At 39.3% G+C, this 26524-nt stretch overlaps 1 protein-coding gene across 1 annotated transcript in view; it reads right to left on the bottom strand.

The window, feature by feature from the left end:
- Nucleotides 1-26524, bottom strand: part of LOC120515669 (neurocalcin-delta) — a 118277-nt gene that overhangs the window by 75339 nt on the left and 16414 nt on the right. The window contains exon 2 of the mRNA XM_039736887.1: nucleotides 10539-10935. Coding sequence (XP_039592821.1) covers nucleotides 10539-10916 — 378 coding nt within the window. The 5' untranslated portion in view covers nucleotides 10917-10935. The remainder of the gene's footprint in view (nucleotides 1-10538; nucleotides 10936-26524) is intronic.

The raw sequence follows: 26524 nt of genomic DNA on the forward strand, positions 1-26524 counted from the left end.
AAAGAGCTCTATTTTGGTCTCATCAGACCACAGCACCTTCTCCCAGTCACTCTCTGAATCATTCAGGTGTTCATTGGCAAACTTCAGGCGGGCCTGCACATGTGCCTTCTTGAGCAGGGGACCTTGCGAGCCCTGCAGGATTTTAATCCATTGCGGTGTAATGTGTTTCCAATGGTTTTCTTGGTGACTGTGGTCCCTGCTAATTTGAGGTCATTAACTAACTCCTCCCGTGTAGTTCTAGGATTCTTTTCACCTTTCTCAGAACCATTGACACCCCACGAGGTGAGATCTTGCGTGGAGCCCCAGAGCGAGGTCGATTGATGGTCATTTTGTGCTCCTTCCATTTTGAACAATCGCACCAACAGTTGTCACCTTCTCTCCCAGCTTCTTGCTAATGGTTTTGTAGCCCATTCCAGCCTTGTGCAGGTCTACAATTTTGTCTCTGACATCCTTGGACAGCTCTTTGGTCTTTCCCATGTTGTAGAGTGTGGAGTCTGCTTGATTGATTGATTCTGTGGACAGGTGTCTTTTATACAGGTGACTAGTTAAGACAGGTGTCCTTAATGAGGGTGACTAATTGAGTAGAAGTGTCTAACCACTCTGTGGGAGCCAGAACTCTTAATGGTTGGTAGGGGTTCAAAACTTATTTCCCTCAATGAAATGCAAATCAATTTCTATCTTTTATTTAAAGTTATTTTTTCGATTCTCCTTTTGATGTGCAATCTGCCACTGTTGAAATACACCTACCATTGAAATGATACTGTTCTGAGACTTTTCATTTCTTTGTCATTGGACAAACTTACAAAATCAGTGAGGGGTCAAATAATTATTTCCTCCACTGTATATATATATATATATATATATATATATATATATATATATATATATATATATATATATATATATATATATATACTAATAAAAGGCAAAGCCCTCACTCACTCACTCACTCACTGACTGACTCATCATTAATTCTCCAACTTCCGTGTAGGTAGAAGGCTGAAATTTGGCAGGCTCATTCCTTACAGCTTACTTACAAAAGTTGGACAGGTTTCATTTCGAAATTCTACGCGTAATGGTCATAACTGGAAGCTATTTTTCTGCATACGCTGTAATGGAGTTCAGCTGGAAAGCCGTGGGGGGTGGAGTTTCTTCTGACATCATCACGCCTCCCACGTAATCACGTGAACTGACTGTCAACGCACTACGTAGAAAACCAGGAAGAGCTCCAAAACGCGCTGAAGAAAAATGCAGTATATAATTGAGAAGGCAGCGAAACAATAAGAAGCGGCGAGTGACATATACACTGAATCCTCCAGGCACTACTTACAAAAGGTTACATTGACAATCGCACAGATGAGAAGCTTCGATGCATGTGCTCCATAACGCATTAAAAAAAGGTTACATTGGGGAACTTGTGTCAATGCATGATTTCCTGGTACACCGATTACATTGATCAGCGCTTCCCAAAACCTGACGGTCATAACTAGAACCTTCTTTCCTATACAGTACTGTATACGGCCATAGCGGTCAGCTCGTTCGCCGTGGGAGGCGTGGCGGCTGAAGGAATGTGCTTAGCATATTCATAAGTAAGGCTGCTGCGCAACTCAGCACGCCTCGACAATCGCACAGATGAGAAGCTTCGATGCATGTGCTCCATAACGCATTAAAAAAAATAATGCATTTAATCAGTTTCAATTCCAAGCAAAGGGGAACTTGTGTCAATGCATGATTTCCTGGTACACCGATTACATTGATCAGTGCTTCCCAAAACCTGAGTATATAAAGACGGTGTTGGAATATTTCGGAATATATAATATAAGCACTGGATAGTCAAAACTTAAATATATAAAGTCAGCGTCGGAATATATAAAGTCAAATCTTAAATATATAAAGTCAGCGGAATATATTGTCACGCTTGGGTCACAGATTTGCACAGAGACACAGGAGATCGTAGAAACAAGAAGGATTTTTATTCACAGACTGCAAACACATCAGCTTAAACGTGCTCCATGACAAGTCGGAGATGACAGTTCCGCTAGGAGCAGAGAGAGACAGATAAAAGCAAGCAAACCATCAATTTTCAACTGACAGGCGCTGCACAAGGCTTTTAAGTTAGCGGAGTATCGCGCAAGGTTTGCATTACGCGTTATAGCGCAAGTGAGAAAGTAAGGAGCAAGCGCTGGAATAAAATCCACAAGTTAATACACAAGCTGTCTCTACTGTTTCTCCACACTGAATCCTCCAGGCACTACTTACAAAGTGTTACATTGACAATCGCACAGATGAGAAGCTTCGATGCATGTGCTCCATAACGCATTAAAAAAAATTATGCATTTAATCACAGTTTCAATTCCAAGCAAAGGGGAACTTGTGTCAATGCATGATTTCCTGGTACACCGATTACATTGATCAGCGCTTCCCAAAACCTGAGTACTGTATATAAAGACGGTCTTGGAATATTTCGGAATATATAATGTAAGCGCTGGATAGTCAAAACTTTATGCAAAGATGCCTACATTTAACTTACATTCCTACCAAAGACATTTCTATCGACTAAATAAAAATTCCTTCTATTTAAAATATAAATAGAACTTGGAACAGATGTTCATAATATCCACGCAGACTTGCACGTGAGAGCGGGAGTCATCCGTTTAAAATAAATTAAGATTTTGTACAAATAATGTTTTCATTTTTCTTCCTTGTTGGATTCTGGCACCCCCAGCAACAGTTGCTCATATAGCAAAGTGTAAAATGTTATCTATAATTTTATTTTTTTTTGTTATGGACTTCCCCAAAACTGTTGATCCCTGTAAATAGTTGTAGCACGAGCGTTAATTAGCGTCACACCTCACAACCTGCGTGTACCACGTTTTTGGCTCTAACGATAGAAGTGCGGTGGATGCTGTGGGGGTAAGTTCTGGTTTCTGTTTCTTTCCCGATATTTTTTTTTTCATTTACTTTGTGTTAATAATTTATAATCGATTTAATTTATTACTCAATAGGCAGAGGAAAGAAGACGTGTATGTGACGCTCTATTTCTTTCTTTTTGTTTTGCAAAGATATGCTATATAAATATATATTTTCTTTTCATTTGTTAAGAATAGATATGACAACAACACTCATATCAATGACAAAACAATTACATTAACAATCAGGTTATGTTTTTTTTTTTTTAATTTTTCCTTTTCTTTTTCATTAACTTCTTTTACACACTACTTCTCGCTCTGAGCGCTGGTATTCTCTAGTATATATATATATATATATATATATACTATATATCCAACATGTCCGTCTGTCTTTCTGTATGTCTGTCCGCTTTTCACAAAATACTTAACGGATTTAAATCAGGTTTTTTTCTATAATTTGCTTGAACATTCCAGTTGATTTTGTGACTTCTCTCATTACGCTAAGTATCATGGTTCTCTTGCGTTACTGATTTATTGGTGCGCAAATCCAAGACACACGCAGTGGACTGAGGGGAGGGGGGTGGGGCCCGCTTCATTCACGAACCTGCCTCAGGCATATCTTATATCTGTTAGCTAGCAAACGAGAGAACTACTTAAAGGATTTAGATCCCACTTTTTCTATAATTTGCTTGAACATTCCGGTTGGTTTTGTGATTTCTCTCATCGCGCTAAGAATCATAGTTTGCTTACAGGAGCAATATATTTGCACTAATCTGAGACAGAGGCTGTAGGCCGAGAGGAGGAGGATGTGTGATGTCAGGAGTAGGCAGCTGGGAAGGGCCCTCCTCACTGTCACTGGTTTGTTTTAACATAGCACAGCCTGCACTGATCACATGGTTTCCATTTACAAGTGAGTTGCATACTCAAAATGTAGGTGAGGATGCAAACGCATGAGCTGTAATTAAAATATTACTTTTACTATATTTTAATTCAATCAGAATGCCACTGAAAATTATTCTGCGTGACATGCTTGGCACATCAGCTGTAGGTTGCCGACCCCTGCCTTTTACAGTGTATGCAACTTATTAAACACAAGGACATATACACACATATAATGCCAAATAATTCCACAGTGCTTAATTTAATCAAGAGTCCAAGAAGAGGGGGTTACCTTCGCTGCACTGGACTGCAAGGTGGATATTAGAATGGAACTGGCACTGGTGGGGATGAAATGTGAAGGGGTTTGATGGGAAACAGTGGTTTGGCAATGTAAGAACATGAAGGTAGAGATTCAATCACCTATGTCAACATCTGTCTGCAAGATTCTCTTGGAAAAACATGCAGAAATTGAGCTATACTAAATAGAGACATCCTAGTGATGGTGTTAATCAAATTATACCTGTACCAAGACAGACCTATAAACAAACATATACAGGTTTTATGCATTTCCCTAACATAAAGTGACTGGCCTAACAATCACAAAATTCAATGAAGTCAACATATAAAGATTACCTTGAAACATTCACCAATGATAACCCACATTGTTTGCTGTGTACTCAATAACATATACAAAAAATGCAACACTACCATCCAATCAAAACACAATAGAGTATTTCCAATGAAAGCCAACAATAAAGATTGACATGATAGATGGATGAGGACAATAGTTTCTGAATTTTAGCACAAGCTTTAAGGTAAGAGCATTTGACAGATGCTTATACTATGAATTAAATCAGTCTTTATGTTTTAGCCTGTCTTTTTGTCCCCCCAGTGTTTACTACATGTTGACAACCATGAAACAGAAGTTCGGGCATAATTAAAAAAACTTTAAATATAAGAGTGAAGGTTTTAAAAACTATGATATAACTCCTCCACAAAACAAAATTTCAAAATACAATCAATTAGAAATTATTAATTGTAATTTATAATCGGATTATACAACTTATATTTAGTGCAGCTGTAAGGCAGGATGAAGCATGTCAAAAATGCGCATCGAAAGAAATCTCACAGTCCAAAAGTTTGTTTTAAAAGATTTAGTGAAAATTCTAAACAAATAGTCCACACAAGAATAAAGAAAACAGGTTGTTACACTTGGCAAAAAGATAGAAAAAAATGTATCTTCACTAAGCTTAGCTTTTCTTGTCAAACTTCAGTTGTTTCTATATGTACAGATGGTTTACTTATTTTTTAGTATCTTTTAAATGTATGGCGCTGAACATTCAATAGAGAAAGTTGTATTTTTTACACTACTTGTCACGTAAGGCATGGTTTAAAACCATGTGCCCTCAATGCCTTACACACAGAAAGGCAGGTCACTGAGTATAATGTATAGTCAGAGAGGCCAGAAATAGTTAGAATATACCAATTCAATTCAACTCATGGGTGTTGTAAGAACTTCCCATAGATATGCACTAATATATAGACAAACATTTAATATAACTTAAAAAACTAATAAATGGCTCTTACAATCTGAAACCTTGCTATTATTCAGTTTCATTAGTCTTTAAATGTATTTAACTTTGTTATTGGTGATTTTCATTGAAGTAAACAGTTTCATTTCAAGGTGAAAAACTGAAACTATTCAGTTTTATTTTTAAAACTGCATACTTGTTTACTATTTTGTTAACAAGATATATACATGTTAAGACATACAGTCACTTCATTGAATTAAACCCTTACTTTCAGAACACAAGGTATCATTTAAGCAACTGTTATATAACTGCTGTTGCACTAAACTTGTCATTGAAAGTTTGCAACTCAATGACTCAAATTAATGACAATGCTTGCAAGAAAAAAATAGATTATAGTAATACATTTAGTAGTAACACAGTATACACATATGCAGCACATCTTATATGTACAAACAGACACTGCTCATAAAATTTAAGGGGTCACTTAAACATCAGATCTCAATGGATAAAATATATAAGTGGTATAATTCATTGAGGGTAAAATGATGTAAGAACTGTCAATGGAAATCAAAATCACCAACCCACTGAGGGCTGGACTCAACATCACATCACATGAAAGCTAAACACTGAAATCACAGGCTGATCCAACTTGCATGAATTTCACCATGGCAACTCTTAATGTGACTTACTATTGTGTATGGCCCTCACGTGCCTGTATGCACTCCCAACAAAATCTGCGCATGCTCTTAATGAGACGCAGGACAGTGTTCTGAGGTATCTCCTACAAGATACAAGATCAGGACATCAGCGAGCTCCTGGGCAGTATGTGGTGCTATTTGGCTACACCAATGCATAATGCCCCAGAGGTGCTCAATTGAATTCAGGTGTGGAAAATGGGTGGGCCAATCAAGGGCATCAATGTGTTCATCATCCAGGAACAGCCTACAAATTCTGACCACGAGGCCAATCACTGTCCTGAAGTAGGACGAACCCAGGGCCAACTGCATAAGTGTAAGGTCTAATAATGGCTCTGAGCATTGCATCCTGCTGATTGATTGATAGATAGGTAGATAGGATAAATTCATCTTAAGTTTTTAAAAAGTAACCATTTTCCATTGTAATAATAAAGGCAAGTGTTCCAAGAGACTAGAACTTTTTATAACATATATAAACTCAATATAGTCAGAGCATGGTGGCATGCAAATGTTTGAATAGTTAAGTGGGCACAGGATAAGCTGATCACCAAAAGGCATAAAGATGACACATTTCTTTAATATTTTTAGTAAGATTAAATTTTTATTTCCATCATTCCCCAGGCAAAAAAATCACCAAAAAAATGAAAAGGGCCTCAGACAAATGTTTGGCCACCCAACGTGTTTAGTACTTAATAACACCCCCTTTTGGCAAGTACCAAAGCTTGTAAATGCTTTTTATATCTAGCTAAGAGACTTTCAATTCCTACTTGGGGTATTTTCACCCATTCGTCCTTTCAAAAGGCTTCTAATTCTGCAAGATTCTTCAGCTGATCAATCCACACCCATGCATAACAGTTGTAGAGGTGTTCATTTTCTGGAATTTGTCAACCATTTTCTTCAAACATACCTTGGAACATTGTGGCCAAAAACCTCTATTTTGACTTTAGTCCACAAGACTGGTTTCCAAAATGCATCAGCCTTGTTTAGATGTTCATTTGCAAACTTCAGGTGCCGACTTTTGTGGCTAAGACAAAAGAAAGGTTTCCTTCTCCTGACTCTACCATGAAGGTCTAACTTGTTTAGGTGTCACCACACAACAGAACAGTGCACCACCACTCCAGAGTCTGCTAAATCTTCCTGAAGGTCTTTTGCAGTCAGATGGGAGCTTTTATTGGCCTTTCTAACTATCCAACGAGCAGTTCTTTCAGAAAGTTTTCCTGGTCTTCCAGACCTCAACTTGGCCTCCACCACTCCTGCTAACTGCCATTTCTCAATAACATTATGAACTGAGGAAACAGATACCTGAAACCACTTCACTATCTTATTACAGCATTCTAATGTTTTGCAAGCATCAATTATTTTATTTTCAGAGTGCTAGACAGCTGCTTGGAGGAGCCCATTGCTGCAATTGTTGGGGCACGGTTTGAAGAGTCAGAATTTATATGGCTTTGCAATTTGCATCACCTGCTGTTTCCTAATGATGACTGAGACCAAGCCATAGCCCAAGCTAATTAAGTCCTGACACCTTGGCAAAAGTTATCCGAGACCTCAAATATCTTGGGGTACCCAAAAGTTTGCATGGTGCTCCTTTCCATTTTTCACTGCACAATTATACAAAATAAAAACAATCTATCTACACTAATCTATACTAATAAAAGGCAAAGCCCTCACTCACTCACTCACTAATTCTCCAACTTCCCGTGTAGGTAGAAGGCTGAAATTTGGCAGGCTTATTCCTTACAGCTTACTTACAAAAGTTGGGCAGGTTTCATTTCGAAATTCTACGCGTAAGGGTCATAACTGGAACCTATTTTTCTACATATAATGTAATGGAGTTGAGTTGGAGATGGCCGTGGGGGGCGGAGTTTCGTGTGACATCATCACGCCTCCTACGTAAGTACGTAGAGAACAAGGAAGAACTCCAAACAGCGATGAGCACAAAACGCCATTTCACAATTGAGAAGGCAGAAAAACATTATGAAGCAAATGATGCATACAAGCATATTCATAAGTACAGCTACTTCGGAAACAAAGCACGGCGTGAACCGTAAGTTTATATTAAATTAAGTTCATAGACAGGCTGCCACTAGCGTTTGTAATTTAGTGCCTGCCCATATAAGGCCGTCCATCAGCGGCAATCCAATACAAACACTGCCGGTAAATATTCACGTGTGAAGGACTGTGCTTATGCAGAGGAAGATGAGATGGTCAGGGTGGTGTTTGGCACAAACTCATCGAAACTGCGAGAGAAACTTTTAAGTGTCGGGTCTTAGCTGACATTACACGAGATGGCACCAGCACAGCTGGGAACCTTCGATGCAAGAACACCAAGCGGCTCCGTGAACTGGCGCGTGCACAGACAAAAGCAACAGTTCCAAAGAGTGCTGAACAAAAACGAATTACACAATTGAGAAGGCAGCAAAAAAATATGAAGCGTCTGATACATAGAATCATATTCATAAGTGCAGCTACTGCGGAAACAAAGCACACGGTGGAAAAAGTGAATGTCCGCTAAAGGAAGACAGTGTAAAAAAACCCGTGCATGCAGTTTGTCACATCTCAGATAAAAGGAAGGCGAGCTGTTTATTGATGCAGTAAGAAACTAATCGATGAATGAAACCTCTTATCTTTACAGCGATTGACAAACACGGAATGTAACTTGAACACACACATCGTACAAATACGACCTGATTGAAACAAATAATGATAATCAAATCCTTGATGACAGCAACATTCAATAACACTCACAAAACAATTACTGTATATTGACAATCATGTTATGTTATTTTTAAAATGTTCCCTTTTCTTTTCATAACTTCTACTTCTCCACTGCGATACGGGTATATATATAAATGTATATATATACCCGATCTACAATACATACTGCATAGACAAGCCACACGCTGTGGCTAATTGTAGAGTCTTAAGCCTCTAATGCCGACATTGAGGTTCGATTCGAGAGGGATGCACTGAGTATGTCGCGCGCTACCGATTCATTTTACCTTAGCATCTCCTTGGTTTGGGGCGTATGAAAAATATTAGGTTAACGCAGAATCATGTTACGTTATTTTTAAAATGTTTCCCTTTATTAGCACAAGCACAGCTGAGAAGCTTCGATGCATGTACTCCATAACGCGTTAAAAAAATAACGCATTTAATCACACTTTCAATTCCAAGCAAACGGGAACTTTTGTCAATGCATGATTTCCTGGTACATCCATTACACTGATGCACACATCACAGCTACAAAAATGTTAGAGTCGGAATAAAGCGCGTTCCTACGACTGATCATTTCGACTTCCAAGAAGCCTTGATAAAAGCATGGTTTTGTGCACACTGAAAAGCAAGCAAAATTAGATGCATTACAGAAAGCGGACTTTGTGGCTCTTACTGGGGATCATTGGACTTCCGTGACCGTTAGTAATTCTAATTACATCTAATTACAAAATGTTCAATGATCACACTGTTTTAGCCTAATGTACAAAATAATTTTGGCTAAGGTTACTCAGAGTTTAAAGATTAAGTTGGTCAAACTACCTTTTATGTTTCTGACTGCACTTTATGTTGAAATTTTGGTTATTATTATTTAAAGACAATACTATTCTGAAAATCTACTTAAAGTACTTAAACTACCACTTTATTTTTAAGTCTGCCCAATTTTAACCAGGGATGATATTTTTGTTTCTGTTTTGAATTCAAATGCAGTTTAAAGGCTTTTTTTTTTCAGAAATTAAAACAGCTTCAGTTTACAATATTCATGTACATGTCTATTATTTGATTCTGTAAGCCACTAAAACACTTTTAAATTAAAAAAAACATTTGCGATTTGGGGCAAATTTACGTGTGCAATTACATACGATTAATCAAGATTTTCATACACATATATATGTGTCTGTGTGTATATATATATATATATACATATATGCCAGCAACACTCATGACAATGACAAAACAATTACATTGTCAATCATGTTACGTTATTATTAAAATGTTTCCTTTTCTTTTTACTTCTCCGCTGCCAATCGCAGGTATTTTGCTATATATATATATATATATATATATATGACAACAACACTCATATCAATGACAAAACAATTACATTAACAATCATCTTACGTTATTTTTAAAATGTTTGCTTTTCTTTTTCATAACTTCTTTAACACACTACTTCTCCGCTGCGAAGCCCGGGTATTTTGCTAGTCTTTGATAAAATGGTAAAAAGAAATGTGTAATCTTTAACTTTATGCCTTTTGGTGATCAGTTCATCTTCTGCTTAACTATTCAGAGTAACAGACATTTTAAGCAAGGGTGCCCAAACATTTGCAAGATTTCCAAAATAGCCATAGCAAGTGACTTTTAAAACAAGTAGATACAAATGTTCCTATTAAATTGATTTAGACATGTACAATGTTTGATTAAACAAATTTTATCACTAACAAAACCCAAAATGGACACTACCTTGTGAAATTCACTTTTTTTCCAAACAGAATAAAAAGAAAAAAAAAGCAGGTAGAAATGTATACCTGAACTATCTCCAGCATCTCTGATTTGCTGATGTATCCATTTCCATCCAAGTCATACATACTAAAGGCCCATTTCAATTTCTGTTCCAATTTTCCTCTAGATGTGACACTCAGAGCAATGATGAATTCTCTAAAATCTATTGTACCATCACCATTTGCATCAAAGGTACGGAAAACATGTTCAGCAAATTTAGATGCATCCCCATAAGGGAAAAAGTTCCCATATATTTTCTTAAATTCTTCCATTGATAAGTGTCCACTGGGGCAATCCCTAAGGAACCCTTTGTACCACTCCTGAATTTCATGCTCTGTGAAATCTGTGCTTTCTAACAAATCCTGCATCACCTCTGGGCGCAGCTTGCTGTTTTGCTTACCCATTGTGGACTGCTAATAATACCTGCAAATGAAAGAAAAAGCAAATTATTTTCTGCACCACCTTTTATAAAGAAAAGAACAATCCATTCATACTGCAAATAGAGAACCATCATGCTTTATCATTTTAGAATAAATGAGCAACAGGCAATGAATTTAGAATAGTTTTACTAAAAACAAATCAGCTGCTGTCACAAACCATTCACAAGTCTTCAGTTAACTTATTAATAAAATAAGCAGATGCTTTTTACTGATTTCAAACACAAAAACAGGTCAAACTTCATCTGAAGATGTAAGGATTAAGCCTTGTTATACAGTCAGAATGTTCCACTAGAATATATTTCTATTTTGATTCAGTGTAACTTCCATGTTTCAATGGTTAGAAGATTTGTCCATTTATTACTTGCAAACCCTGTGATGTTTGCAGATTTTGCCAATCAAACAATGAAGTGTTTTAAATTTTCAAATGACTGCATTACAATGGCAAGAGAAGGAGAAGTAGTTATATATGTGTTAAAAAAACAAAAAACAAAAGCATAACATTAGATGGACATTGGAATTTCAAAGGCATGTTTTTGAGTAATAATGACAGTAATATATGTTATTTCTAAGAGGTCCCAAACCAGCCAATTAAGATAAACCCTTAATATTACCCTTAATATTCTCCCACAATCCAATACAACTGAACCCAGACCCCCACCACCAATCTGAACTGAGCATGTGGGCACCACAGCAACTTGTACAACTACAACTGGCTTGCCTGGAGTTTCCCACTACTGCTGACCTCCTCGCTGTTTTGAAGGGCAAGTTGAACAACCAATGTAACAACCACATTACAGCCACAGGTATTGCATTCAGCTGTAAAAGGTTTTAAGAGCCCATAGTCTTTTGCTGACTTACAGAGCATGTACTATATTGCTGGCATCAACCTTGGATGATGGACTGGACTAAAGCTCAATGCTGCACATTACTTCTGTGTGAAAGTTAATTAGTACACAGCATTTGTTTCTAAAGACTTTTTTTGATTCACACCAAGGGGCTAAGCAGAATATCTTTTTCACTCTAGAATGATGTTTTTACTCTTTTTTTCAGCTGCTCAGGTGAGGGGCACTATGCGAGTGAAATGATCAGCAATGCAGAACAGTTGGACAATAAGTAAATAGTGCCTATCATATCCACTAACAGTAAATAAGCATGTGAGATTCACAGAAAGGAATTCATTTTTATATGTTGTGCCTTGCACTTCGGCCTTGGGTGCCACCAAGCTCCAAGACCCCAGACACAACTATGTACAGCCAAGTCATAGGCTCACATAAAAGGTTCTTTTATTTGTAACAAAATCTTTAACAACTTTCTTCTTGCTATTGTCACACACGTGTGCATGGGAGGCAGCTAAAGGGCTTGAGTGAAGGCAGTTCGGAGGCATTCAGGGGTGTGGCAGAGTGCACTGACTCTTTTTCTCCCTTGCCTGTAGACCATTCCCGGGGGATTTCACCTGGCTCTCCTGACATCACTTCCGGGACTGAGCCAATGGAAGTCGGCCACACCAGCTCCAGTCCCTCTGATGTCACGTCCGGCTATGAACCAATGGTGGAAGACCACGTGCCGGATCCATATGACCTCACTTCCTGTCTCCCACTTTAAAACCTGCCCCTTTTCCTTTGTTTCCTCAGTCTTGTTTTGGACTCAGTTGAATGCACTTCAGTGCTGATTATTTGTTAAAACGACTTTGCAGCCAGGATACCACATTATACAGGTGGCTGCCCAAAACCTTTATCTGTTCTGTCCATGTCTCGTTCTTGTGACACTATATATATATTGGTTGGTTGGGGGTATGTGCTACAGAGAGAGAGAGAGAGAGAGAGAGAGCGCAAGTGAGCCTGCTCGTGTAGCTGATCAGGAAGCCTGGGTGTTTTGTGTCAGTGTTATTCAATGTTTTTACATTACTTTACTATTACACTGTGCATTCTATGGTGTAATTAACTATATTTGTGCTTAATCTTTACATATATTTACATACAGTTGGTACGGTCTGGAACGGATCAATTGTATTTTTATTCCCTATGGGGGAAATTGCTTCGGTTCCACTGTATTTGCAGTGGGTGTCAATACAGTACAATACACACAAATCCTCAATACAGCCACTGTCCACACACACAAATCACTCGGGCCTCTCTTCGCCTCCTCTGCCACGACCTCGTCTTCCTCTTCACCCGACTCCAGCCTTGATTGGGTTAGACTTGGGGGAGAGAGAGAGCGCAAGTGAGCCTGCTCGTGACGCTGATCAGCAAGCCTGGGTGTTTTGTGTCAGTGTTATTCAATGTTTTTACATTAGTTTACTATTACACTGTGCATTCTATGATGTAATTAACTATACTGGCCAACCCGCGGCACACCATACGCCGCATAATCGGGCCGTTTTTTTAATCATTTGTAAGCACAGGGAGAAAATGTAACATTTGCAAAATCGGTAATGTAATAAATCAGCAAGAAAAGCAACATTGTAACAATGCACGGAACGAACCAACACACAATCGTCCGTGCGGCGTAGCGAGGTGGGAGGGGTGTGTGTACAAAGTGCAGGAGCATCTAAGACGATGGATGTTTGTCGCGGATGTGAATTGCTGTATGTAGATTGTACAACACTTTGCTATGCTGCACGTGGTCGTGCGTCGAAACTGAAAACTTGTTTTTTAAAGACTGCTCACTTCATTGTGTTTTAACCTTAGTTGTAAAGGAATGTTTTAATGATCCCATGGGATACCCCTCACAAACAGTTTTACATGCTGCATATGGCGATTCACCTCCGCGAGAATCATGCCTCTATTAACAGTCAATGTGTGGGAGGGGGGTGGGTACAAAGGGTAGGGACGAAAACAGTGGGAGCGTATGAGTCACACTTAGTGGCAATTCCACGGTTTGCAGCCCGAATGGGGTTCAACGGTTTGCCCACGCCTAGACACACGCTCAATCTCATGCATAATTATTTATTGAATGGTAAACACTTCTGGAAAGACACGGTTGTCTAAAACAGGTTAGTGTGAGAATACAACAGTAAGTGAATGAAAAGATGGAACTCTGGATAGAGCAAAATACAACACAATAGTGAACCCGCGGCATAACAAACGCCGCATAATTATTTATTGATGGTTGAACACTTCTGGAAAGACACAGGGACACCCCTCGCAAACTGTTCTACACGCCACATACAGCGATTCACATCTGCGACATGATTTTTCCTAGATGGTCCTGTCGCGTCCACCCTCGCACTCGAAGCATACACACTGCCTTCTTATGTGCCCGGTCGCAAGCTGCATCCAGCCTCGTTCTCGAGGCATACACACCGCCTGGTCCTATGTCCGCTCGCAAGAGAAACTCACGGAGAGCCGCCCGCCAGCTGCCTGTGTGTGTGCCTCTGTCTTTCTCTGGCGCAGCTTTCTCTCGCGCTGCCTCTGTGTGAACCGGTCAGGCACAGGGAAGGTCAGCTGCTGACAGAGCGTCTCGACTGTTGCAGGGCCTGCATTGGTGAAGCAGGCGAGACGGTAATGAAACAGAGGCACAGGGCTTATTGGTTTTTAAAGACTGATTCCTTCATTGTGCTTTAACCTCAGTTTTAAAGGATTGTTTTAAGGATCCCATAGGATACCCCTCGCTGCATAGGGCGATTTACCTCCGCGAGAAACATGCCTCTATGAACAGTCAACGTAGCTCGGAGGTACATGACATTAACCTGACCTGCACTGCATGTGGCCTCTACGACAGACGAACATAAATGGCGCCATTTTTTCTGTGTCGTCGCGTCCAAGTTGGTGGGCGTGGCCCTACGAGTTGTCATCGTATCCAATGGTCTTGGAGTTGGTGGGCGTGGCTCCTTCCTGTGTGCGCCATAGGTGTCTCACTTGTCGGTGGCTTAGTGAAACCACGCCCCTTCCGGCGTGCTTTTCATGGTTGTCTTGCCTTAGTGAATTATATATATATATATATATATATATATATACAGTATATAGATTTGAGCTTAATCTTTACATATATTTACATATTTACATACAGTTGGTACGGTCTGGAATGGATTAATTGTATTTTTATTCCCTATGGGGGAAATTGCTTCGGTTCCACTGTATTTGCAGTGGGTGTCAATACAGTACAATACACACAAATCCTCAATACAGTATAAAAATAAAAAATTTACAAGAATGGAGCAAAATTTAACAGTAGATGATATCACATAATATGATTTGGATTTGTTTAGAGTACTGGAGACCTCAGCCATCAAGCTGCATCCCCAAATTGGCCATTCCATAGCTGAAACAGTCCTGGGCCAGCCAATCCGATTAAAGGACCCCTCTACCCCACGATTCCTGCGATCCTCCATCAGGGATGACTTTACCTTAGTCAAACAACTTGGCAGGTGGGCCGTGGCACCAAGTGTCAAATATAAGTACAGAGAAGAGAAACAGAATAGGTGAGGGTTAGTAACAAATTATAACTATCAAGTTACTTATGTTTTAGTGCTAATGATTAACAACAGAGATGCAGTGTGTACAGTTAATCAGCAGCTCTAGTCAGGATATGCTAAACTGAAGTAGTAGCTTCAGTGAGTAGCTGGGATTTAAAAGCTGAGACCAAAGGGGCATCTCTTTTTGTAGCAGGCACACCATTCCACAGTTTAGGGGCCCTGTAACTAAAAGCTCAACATCCCACTGTCATTTTATTAATCCTTGGAATCATAAGCAGACCGGCATCTTGAGATCTTAATGTGTGCTCTGGTTTGTAAGTCATGATAAGTTCAGTCAGTTAAGCCAGTGTAAGGATTTAAGAACTGGAGGTATGTGTTTGTATTTTCTTGTTCTTGTAATAATTCTTGCAGCAGCATTTTGGATTAACTGGAGGCTGTATAAAGAACCGTTTGAACATCCAGTGAACACCGCACTGCAGTAGTCAATCCTACTAGAAATAAATGCATGAATTAATTTCTCAGAATCCTGTTTATTTAGAAAGCGCATTAATATCCCAACATTTTTAAGATGGAAGAAACATTTAGACAACTTCGTAATATGCGCTTTAAATGACATGCTAGATTCAAAGATAACTCCTAGATTGCGGGCTGGTTCAGTAAAATGAATGGTGATTCCAACCGAGTTAAATGATGACAAAATATTGTTGTGATGAGCATCATTCCCTCCAACAATTAACATCTCTGTTTTATCTGTGTTTAAAGACAAGTAGTTCTCAACCATCCACTCCTTTAATTCACTAACACAACTTATTAAAGACAACATTGGAGAAACTTCGTTTGATCTAAATGAAAGGTATAACTGGGTATCATCTGCATACGAGTGAAAATTAACATTACGTTTCCTAATGATAGATCCCAGTGGAAGCATGTAAAGAGACAACAGTAAAGGTCCCTGTACTGAGCCCTGCAGGACACTATATCTCACTTCTGTGTATAATGATGGAGTACTGTTAGCACATTTCTGTACCTATTGGTTTAGTTCTTATTTATCAAATCTATTCCAAGCGAGCACAGTGCCTGTAAGCCCAACATCATTTTCTAGCCTGTGCAGTTAACCCTTTAACTGCCAACTCCCTAAATATTCCCCACGCCGGGCGAAATCTGAACAATTTTTGTTTTTTTACTTTTTTACATTTATTCAAGCAGTATTTACCACTAAATGTTGTGCAAGTTCTAGAAATGGTCAAATGTGTAATAAAACACAAAAATGTACATTTTCTCAGGCTTCTGGATTTAGTGTCTACTACAAAACGGAACAGTCAAAAGCTATCGAAGTAGTTCGGTCAATCATAGTTTCATTCCCAGTACTTGCGTTTGTGCAGTTCCCTGCTTTGGCCTGTGGCACAGCAAAGTCCTGGTGAGCATTAGGTCTTGACGTCTCTATGTTGACCCTTCTTTGAACATACACGACAGCGTGCCTGTGGCTTGGTCCAAGTTGTTGTTGGTTCGAGTTTGTCCGGAAAGTGACGTTCTGTGAGCCTCACCACTGCTTTTACTCTATCTGCATGTTGTTCCTCACCACCTCACCAGAGAAAATGAAGTCTGCAATGATGTCATGTTCAAACTGCAGATATGTTTTTGTGCCTCCATTTTTCTGGTACAGAATGTGAGCATTCAGCATTGCCATTTGGAGCAAATGAACTGATAACTTTTTATACCACTTCATAGCTTTTCTTGCAGCCGAACAGGGTTTCAATACTTGGTCCTGCTTGTCAACAGCACTCATGTTGCCGTTATATTCAATGATGCATTGTGGCTTGTAACGGACATCAGTAGGTGATGGGCGTCCTCTTCTGCGGGGAAGCCTCCTGCATAGACTCATTGTGCTGAGTTGTTAGCATGTGAACATCTTTCTTGTCTCGAAATTTCAGTCACAGCAATGGGCCACTGCGGTATGCAATGTTGGCGCTGAATTGTGAACTTCTGGAGGGACCCTGTGAGAATGAATTGTGCCACATGCTGTAGTTTTACGATGATGAAGATAATGGAACAGCCTACAACTGGAGTACCAGTTATCCATCCAAATGGTGTACGCATTGTCCAATAGTGGTAGGGCAAGGTACACAACAATTTTCTCTGAAAGTCCAAAGTCCTTACATTTGTCTGGCAACACTGCTGAAATACTATTCATAGGATCCTCTTTGCCAGTGTATACACGAAATCTATAAATGTAACCTGAATTCTCAGCTAAGGAAAAACATCTTGATACCAAACCTTGCCCTTTTCAATGGTAGATCCTGTCGAAACTGTAAGCGGCCCTTCCACAACAATAAACTTTCATCAACTGCAACTGACGGGCCTGGTACGTAGGGCAACTGAAATGTTTCGAATAAATGGTCAATCAAAGGACATAGCTTGAATAAGCGGTCACGGTTTGGATCTTTCTTATCTGGCTCATTGCTGTTGTCATTCAAATGAATGAATTTCAGCAGTAAAGAGAATCGGTTACGTTTCATGATAGTTGCAAAATTAGGTGTTGCATACATAGGATCTGTAGACCAGTACATCTCAATATCTGGTTTTCTGATTATTCCCATCAACATCAAAATCCCAATGAATTTTTTCATTTCGTTTTCATCAGTGTCTACCCAAGCATGAACACGGGAATGTGGTGGTAAATTGGGATTTTTCTCAATAAACTGTGCTGCATACAGATTTGTTTGATGAACAAAAATGTCTGATCAAGTCAGGTGACACAAACAGTTCATACAACTGCTTAGCAGTGTAATTGTTTACATCAACAGTAAACCCACAAGCCTCAAACGGATACAGAAATGGTAGTTCACAACGGGCAGCAGTCCAGTTGAGATGTTGCGGATACACCCACTCATCGCTATCATCCAATGCGTCGTAATTCACAGTTTCTTGCAGCACACGTTGCTGATCATCATTGTCGCTAAAATCTTCTTCAGAACTGCTAAAATCGTGATCAGAATTATTGTCCAAAATTGCCTGCAAAACCTCACTTAAAGTCAGTTTACGTTTCGCCATATTCACAACTTTCACTTCCGAATCACAAAGTAAAGAATGGTTATTTCCGGCCAATACAACCACAGAGTTGTCGAAATACAATTTAGTAATAATACCCACGCCAAACCATTAGTTATACTACGCGCCAGGCATTCACATAACCATAAGCAAATGTGCAGGATAATTCCGGCAGTAAGGCGTCAGCAATAACGCTACGATGCCGGATATATCCGGCAGAGGGCAGTTAAGAGGTTAGACAGAATGGTCAATGGTGCCAATGCTGCACTTAAGTCCAACAACATAATTACAGTGGAGTTTTTCATCAGAAGATATCAGAATGTCATTTACAACCTGTGTTAGTGCCATTTCTATACTATGACCAGTGCGGAAACCAGACTGGAATTTCTCAAATAAATTGTAATGCGTAAGGTGTGACTGAAGTTGATTGGTGACTACTTTTTCTAGTATTTTAGAGAGAAAGGGTAAATTTGAAATAGGCCTATAATTATTTAGTATGTGTGGGTCTAGGTCTGACTTTTTAAGTAATGGTTTAATGACTGACACTTTTAGTGCATTAGGTACTGTGCCATGCAATAATGAATTATTGATAATATTTAGAATAGGCGCTGCAATAACATCCATTGCACTTTTTATTAGTTTAGTTGGCACTGGATCTAGGGAACAAGTACTGGGTTTCATTTTAGAAATTAAAGTTAAGCCTTCCTGCTCAGTTACAGGACTAAAATTACTAAAGTGCTGAATGCAATGTGAACCAGGGTCTGCTAAGCTAGTATGCGGTTTGTACTGTGATGCTGAAATCTTGAATCTTATATTTTTAATTTTCTCATTGAAGAAGTTCATAAAGTCTGTACTGCTAATATCTGTTGGTATTTTGCACTGTAGATCTAAATTCCCATGTGTTAATTTAGCAACTGTTCTAAACAGTACCTGAGGATTTTTATTATTGCTATCTATTATTGTAGAATAGTATTCTGAGCGAGCTTTAAAGAGAGCTTTTTGATATTTTTTAAAACTCTCTGTCCATGCAATTTGAAAGACATGTAGCTTTGTAATTTAAGACTTCGAGTGTTTTCATTAAACCAGGGAGAGTTTCTATATACTTTGATCACTTTTGTTTTAAGGGGAGCCACTGCATCCATAGCATCTCTCAAGGTCACAGTATAATGTGATGTTAGCTGATCTAAATTGTTTTCCGCGTTTACATTTGATGTTAACTGATCTAAATGGTTTTCCACAATTACAATCGACTTACTCAAAGTATCTATGAATTTTAAAGCAAAACTACAATCTGTCTTTGTTTTAATCTGTGTGTGCGTTGACAAGGGCAGGACTAAATGAAATGTAATTAAGTAGTAATTGGAAATAACTTAATTTGATGGAGTACAGTAATCCCTCCTCGATCGCGGGGGTTGCGTTCCAGAACCCCCGAGATAGGTGAAAATCCGCGAAGAAGAAACCATATGTTTGTATGGTTATTTTTATATATTTTAAGCTCTTAGAAACTCTCCCACACTGTTTATAAATATTCTCCGCACAGTTATACAGTAAACCCTCGTTTATAGCGGTTGATCCGCTCCAGACAGATAAATGAATTTCCAAGAAGTAGGATTCTTTATTTATAAATCTAATATTTTCGCAGTTAGAGCATTGAAAACCTGTTTATGACCTTCTAAATACGTTGTTTAACATTATTAGAGCCCTCTAGACATAAAATAACACCATTTAGTCAAAAGTTTAAACTGTGCTCCATGACAAGACAGAGATGACAGTTCTTTCTCACAATTAAAAGAATGCAAACATATCTTCCTCTTCAAGGTGCGCGTCGGGAGTGGAGAATGTCAGAGAGAGAGAGAGAGAGAGAGAGAGAGAGAGTAAAGTAAACAATCAAAAATCAATAGGGCTGTTGCGCTTTTAGGTATGCAAGCTCCGCGATAAAGTGGCACAATGAAGGGATCAATGTGAAGGTAGCCTTTCAGCATTTTTTTACAGACGCGTCCGTATCTTCTAAGCAAACAGCCACTGTGCAAACAGCCCCTCTGCTCACACCTCCTTCGTCAGGAGCAGATAATGGGGCCAATCATACGCCTCCATGATGGTATTGCATGATGGATAAGTATCTGCCTGTATTTCTCAGAGAGAGAAGACAGAGAAAAGCAAACAATGAAAAATCAATACGGGCTGTTAGAGCTTTGAAGTGTGCGAAGCAGCGCGCAGGAAGCATATCGTATATCATTTAGGAGTTTTATTTAATATGTAATACGTGCTCTGATTGGGTAGCTTCTCAGCCATCCGCCAATAGCGTCCCTTGTATGAAATCAACTGGGCAAACAAACTGAGGAAGCATGTAACATAAATTGAAAGTCCATTGTCCGCAGAAATGCACGAACCAGCGAAAAATCCGTGATATATATTTAGATATGCTTACATTTAAAATCCGCGATGGAGTAAAGCCGCGAAAGTTGAAGCGCGATATAGCGAGGGATCACTGTAATACCTAAATTTTGAATTTCAACTTTGTAAGTTATAATTAACTCTAATTTGTGGTTATGATTATGAGTTGGATCTTTGACAATCTGACGAAATCCTACTGAATTTCACAAATAAGTAAAACATTTGCTAAAAATATCAGTTTCCACATCAATGTGTACATTAAAATCCCCCATCAGTATTACGTGATAATAATTTATAGACAAATCAGATAAAAGGTTGCTAAACTCAGTCATGAACAATGAATATGGCCCTGGTGGTCTTTAGACTAGCACTATAATTGTGTTGGAATCTCGCCTACATTTTTAGACGTGATTTGTATTTGGTTACAATGAATTATTCCAAGGCCTCCTCCTCGACCAGAATCTCTAGACTTATGAAGGAATGAGTATCCATCTGGTGACGCCTCAGCTAGGGGAACAGTGTCACATTTACTAAGTCAGGTTTCAGTGAAAAGACACAGATCAGATTTTGTACTTCACATAATATCATTTAACAAAACAGCTTTACTGCCAAGAGAGCGAATGTTCAATAAGCAGCTGTATTGCTGTAAATAAACTGCATACTTCTTTCTGGATTGCTAATATATATATTTTTTTTAATTTGAAGTAAATTTCTATTACAGATGCCCCAGGTGGAGGGTCTGGTTTTATCCCTTGGTCTAATTATACAACTTTTTTGGTTATCAAATAATTTAAGGTTTGCATTAAGACTAAATTTACTGGATGCCCCACAATTGGGATTATGGGTAACTGCTTCAGGATAGTAACAGGTGGGATAAACAACAGCCTGTGATTTAAGATCACATGGCTGCGGCCTGGGTAATGCTCTAATCAGTCAACCAGGCAGATTTGCTGCCATATTTTGGGATAATACACTAGATCCCCTCCAGTTAGGATGAAGACCATCTCTTTTTAAAAATCCAGGCCTTTCCCAAAAATCATCCTAACTGTTCACAAACACAATGCTTTTATTTGCACACCAGGATTCTAGCCAGCAGTGAAAAGAATGCAATCTGCTATAAATCAAATAAATCCCCTCTATATAATCTTGGTGAGGGGCCAGATACAACTAAATTCCAACATTTTCTTTTAGCTTTGGTGCACAGAGAGATGAAGTTCCTCTTTAATACCTGAGATTGCTGTAAATAAATATCATTAGTGCCGACATGCAGCAATAAGGTAGATACTTCATCAAATGGTGACATGGTCCAATGCGGCCTCTATGTCAGAAATCTTGGACCCTGCGAGGCATTTAACATTAACTGCCGGTTTAACATAGTTTGGAATTGTAACATTCTGCACTATGGAATCGCCAATTATGAGCACTTTCTTATCAGTTTCCACAGGCACGCTGCGGAATGCTGAGAATCTGTTCTGTGTCCGAATTGGTGATCTGGGTACCGAGGGACTAAATTTTGGCTTCTTAGACCCCTGTCTTACTGTTACCCACTCGCCCCGTGGCTGAATTGGTGCTGCTGACTTCGGCTGCACACTGACTACACTGGGACCTGGAGAGACTGAAGCTGAATCAGAAGTAGCTGAATTGTCTAAACAAACCAACTCGATCCAATTTTCGGTTTGCCTAATTGCTATGAGGTTCCTAACACGGTCCTCCAATTCGCGTATTTTCACAGAAATTGGTTAGAACAAACATCTGCAACTCTAGTGGTTCCACAGGACCAAGTTTTAGAACCACATACTTCAAGAATCTGTTCAAAACATTTTTTAAATATGACAAAATTTAATTTTAAATAACATTTTACAATAAGAAGTCATATTGGAGGGTCTTTCCCCCTTTTTTTCCCCTCCTAACTATTTTTGTCCATGATCTTGGTTCTCTTTTCCTCTTAGATGGGGGCTGAATTTAGTTTTGCTTAGTCTCTCCTTACTTTAACTTTGTTTTTTTTTCTAGTTTGACAAGAAGTCATTTGTTGTATAAGTTCAACTTCATTGTATGTAATGTTATCTTCTTGAAATACATAAAATAAAAATGAAAAAAAGCATATTCCAGTTTATCCCTTTTAGACCATGCTGCACTGGTTTTCCAGATGAATCAAGACCTCCTCACTAGGATGTATCTCATTGTCCAACTGAAGAAAACATACATTTAAATTCTCTTTGACATAAACCACAAACCAGCTTTTTTTCTGTTCTGTCTATCCTTCCTAAAAAGTGTGTACTCGGTTATGTTATGCTCATCCCCATCCTTGTTATTTAGGAGGTTTCTGTTTTTGCTATATCATCATAATTATGCTCAGCTACACAAAACTCCAACTAACGTTACTACGCATATTTGTTTTTACACTATTTTTTGTCCCTTCATGAACCATTCTAAACCTGGCCTATCCTCAACTCCATTCCACCCCCATCCATTTCCCTAGTTTAATAATCTTCAACTAACCTATTCTAACACGTTCCTAACACATTAGTGTCCTTCTGGTTAAAATATAACACATCACAGCAAAACAGATCCCATTTGCTACAAAATGCCTTCATAAACCTACATACCCTTCTATCCCATACCAAAATTTGAGCCACATGTTAAGCCTTCAAATCTCATTGGCCCTGCCAAGACTGGCACATGCTCCTCTGCCTAGCACCTAACTCTTTAAATTTGGACTGCAGAACTGACAGCCTTCCCTTACGTATGTCATGTGTTACAACATGAACAATGACAATTTGATCCACCCTGGCTCCAACCAAGAGCCTATGCACCCTTCCAGGGAGATCTCTCATCAATGCACCCAGGAGGCACCCACACTGGTGCAAACCTGCACTTTAATCCTCCACTCTCTCTACATCTCTCTCTCTCTTTCTCTGGGTACTGGTTTTGAGATGGCCTGTTAGGGCTCCTAATACATGCCTACCACATCAACGTTTTCAAAGACTGTGCACATAGTAATGTTGTCAAAAATATCAAAAGTATTGATTTTACATACCCCACTTCTCATATGCTAAAACATTGTGTACATTGTGTCGTTCTTTGAGCGTTAGACATTGTTAAAAAGATGGCTACTTCAGTGGTATCACAGTTTTCTGTGTTACATTTATTTGACAAAGAGTGCAGCCGCAGAGGCATCTGGAAATAATTTGGCTTTGTGCTAAATGAAGATAGTAAACTCAAGGATTCAAGCAAACCTGTATTCAAGTTGTGCTACCGTACCACACAACACAGACCAAGGTGGGAAAAAATACCAATTTAACTAAACATTAACAGGAGTGGCAGACACAACACAGTAGAAATAGTTTCGAAAGGTAGTTGTTATATTTTTAAATAAGGAAATATATGTATGTTTGTTTTACATTTAATTTGTTAAGAATTTCTCAGATTAAAACAACAATCTGCAATTATTTTTACCTGCCAGTTGCATTCAGTGCCATACAATCCTTTCAGATCTTGTTGATTGGCATTGTAAACGTTTATTGAGTCCTGCAATTGTTAGAAATCTTTCAGTTTTAACATAGTATATAAAAAGCATGTAAAAGTGATGAATACGTGCTCTGTTCTTATCTACTTTGCAAGCTGACTGGCAGAGACAGTGAACAGATGCCAACAGTGGCCACTGCACGCAGCAACAAATGTTTAATGTTGATTTACGTATGTGTGAAACCATTGCTTTGTGTGCTTTTCAGAAAAGTGAGCTTGTTGGAAAAAATATTCAGCCATGGGCCAAAACAGAAAGCTTAATGAATAAATTAGTCAGTCAGTCATTTTCCAACCCGCTATATCCTAACAGAGGGTCACAGGGGTCTACTGGAGTCAGTCCCAGCCAGCACAGGGCACAAGGCAAGAACAAACCGCGGGCAGCGCGCCAGCCCACTGCAGGGCACACACACACACACGCCCACACACCAAGCACACACTAGGGACAGTTTAGTATCGCCAATGCGCCTAACCCGCATATCTTTGGACTGTGGGAGGAAGCCGGAGCACCCGGAGGAAACCCACGCAGACACGGGGAGAACATGCAAACTCCACGCAAGGAGGACCCAGGAAGTGAACCCAGGTCCTCCTTACTGCGAGACAGCAGCACTACCATTGTGACACCGTGCCACCCTAATTAAATTAGTACTAAAGCTAATTTTTTGGATAATTATTTAATAATTAAACTAGTACAAAACCGATTGTAAAATGTACTAATAATCCAATTGTCCATCAATCACTCAGAATATGGAACCAATGTAGAGTACACAAGGCAGAGAAGATTTATCTGTTGCTCCTTTACAAGATAATCACCTTTTTCAAACTTCTGAAACCTACACAGTATTTATTCTTTGAAAAATATCTGGGATTAAAACAATTGTTTTTAGATAATGTTTTTGTTTGCATCTGATAACAATTATGAAACAAATTTAACTTCCCAGCAACACAATTTTTCCACTACTTTCAAATCAGAATTTCTGCTCAAAGTAATCTTCCCAACTTTCCATACCTCCCACCTATTTCTGATCGTGAAGACATGCTGATCATTCTTGAAGACTCATGTCAGCACCATATCACTATATTAAAACATCTCAAAGTGTCTTCCTTTTAAAGATCCTAGAGTATGGTGAGAAAATCAATATTAATTAACATCACAAAAAAAGGAGTGGAGGGCAGCCATTCCCAGAATACACACTAGGTCTTGTGAAATAACGCGCTATATAGGCACCCGGCCTGGCACAGATTCACACTGAGGTACGTGGAAGACACGCAAGACTTATTTTTCTTCACCTGTGGGGCACGTCTTCCCCATGAACCCCACAGGCAATACACAGTCCCAAGCATTTAATCAAAACAACCAACCCTTCCTCTGGCACCACCACTCCTCCTCCCAGGCAACCTCGTCCTCTTCCTCCCGATTCTGGCCCTGAATGGTGGTTGCCAGCCCTTTTTATAGCACACCTGGAAGTGCTCCAGGTGCTTGATCACCTGCTTCTGACTGCACCTCCGGGCAGGGCTGTAGAGTTGTCCAGTTGGGTTGTGGAATCCTTGCAGCACCCCATGGCGGCCACCCCAGCTCCCAACCGGTCTGTTGAGGACTCCATCTCCCATGGAGCACTGAAGGAGGTTGAGGCATCACCACCAGCCAGGGAGGCTGCCACCAAGCATCCCGGAAGAGGTATTGAGTTGCCCATGGTTGCTCCCCCAAAACATATGCAGCAGGGGCATCCTGGCTGGGCATGGAACCCAGCCGCCTGCCATACTCTATATGTGCAAAGTTTTCAATCATTCAATTTAGAATTTTTCATTGATCACATTTATTTTGTTTATAATTACCCAAAACATACCCAGGGAAAGATCCAACGTATGAGTATCACAATTGAGCACCAGCCTCACTGGGCCATATGCTTTGGGTGTGCACTAAATGAAAATCATTTTGGACAAAATTCTTTGAATGCTTACCAGACAGCCTTGGTGTCTCAATCATGTCTAACGCAATAAAAGTTATGTTTGGTGTAGTCCCAGATGGGCTTAAAGTGGAGAAGGACAAAATGATTGTAAATGTCTATACCACACTAGTAGTACGAAAACTTGTTTGGAGAATCCCAACCCCTGCCTTTTACAAGTCAGTGGGTAACTGATGTTCTATACTATTTGAAATTGTAAACAATCTAACTCTCACTTAGAGGATCTG

The sequence above is a fragment of the Polypterus senegalus genome, chromosome 15 (genome assembly GCF_016835505.1).
Source record: "Polypterus senegalus isolate Bchr_013 chromosome 15, ASM1683550v1, whole genome shotgun sequence".
Classification (NCBI taxonomy): Eukaryota; Metazoa; Chordata; class Cladistia; order Polypteriformes; family Polypteridae; genus Polypterus; species Polypterus senegalus.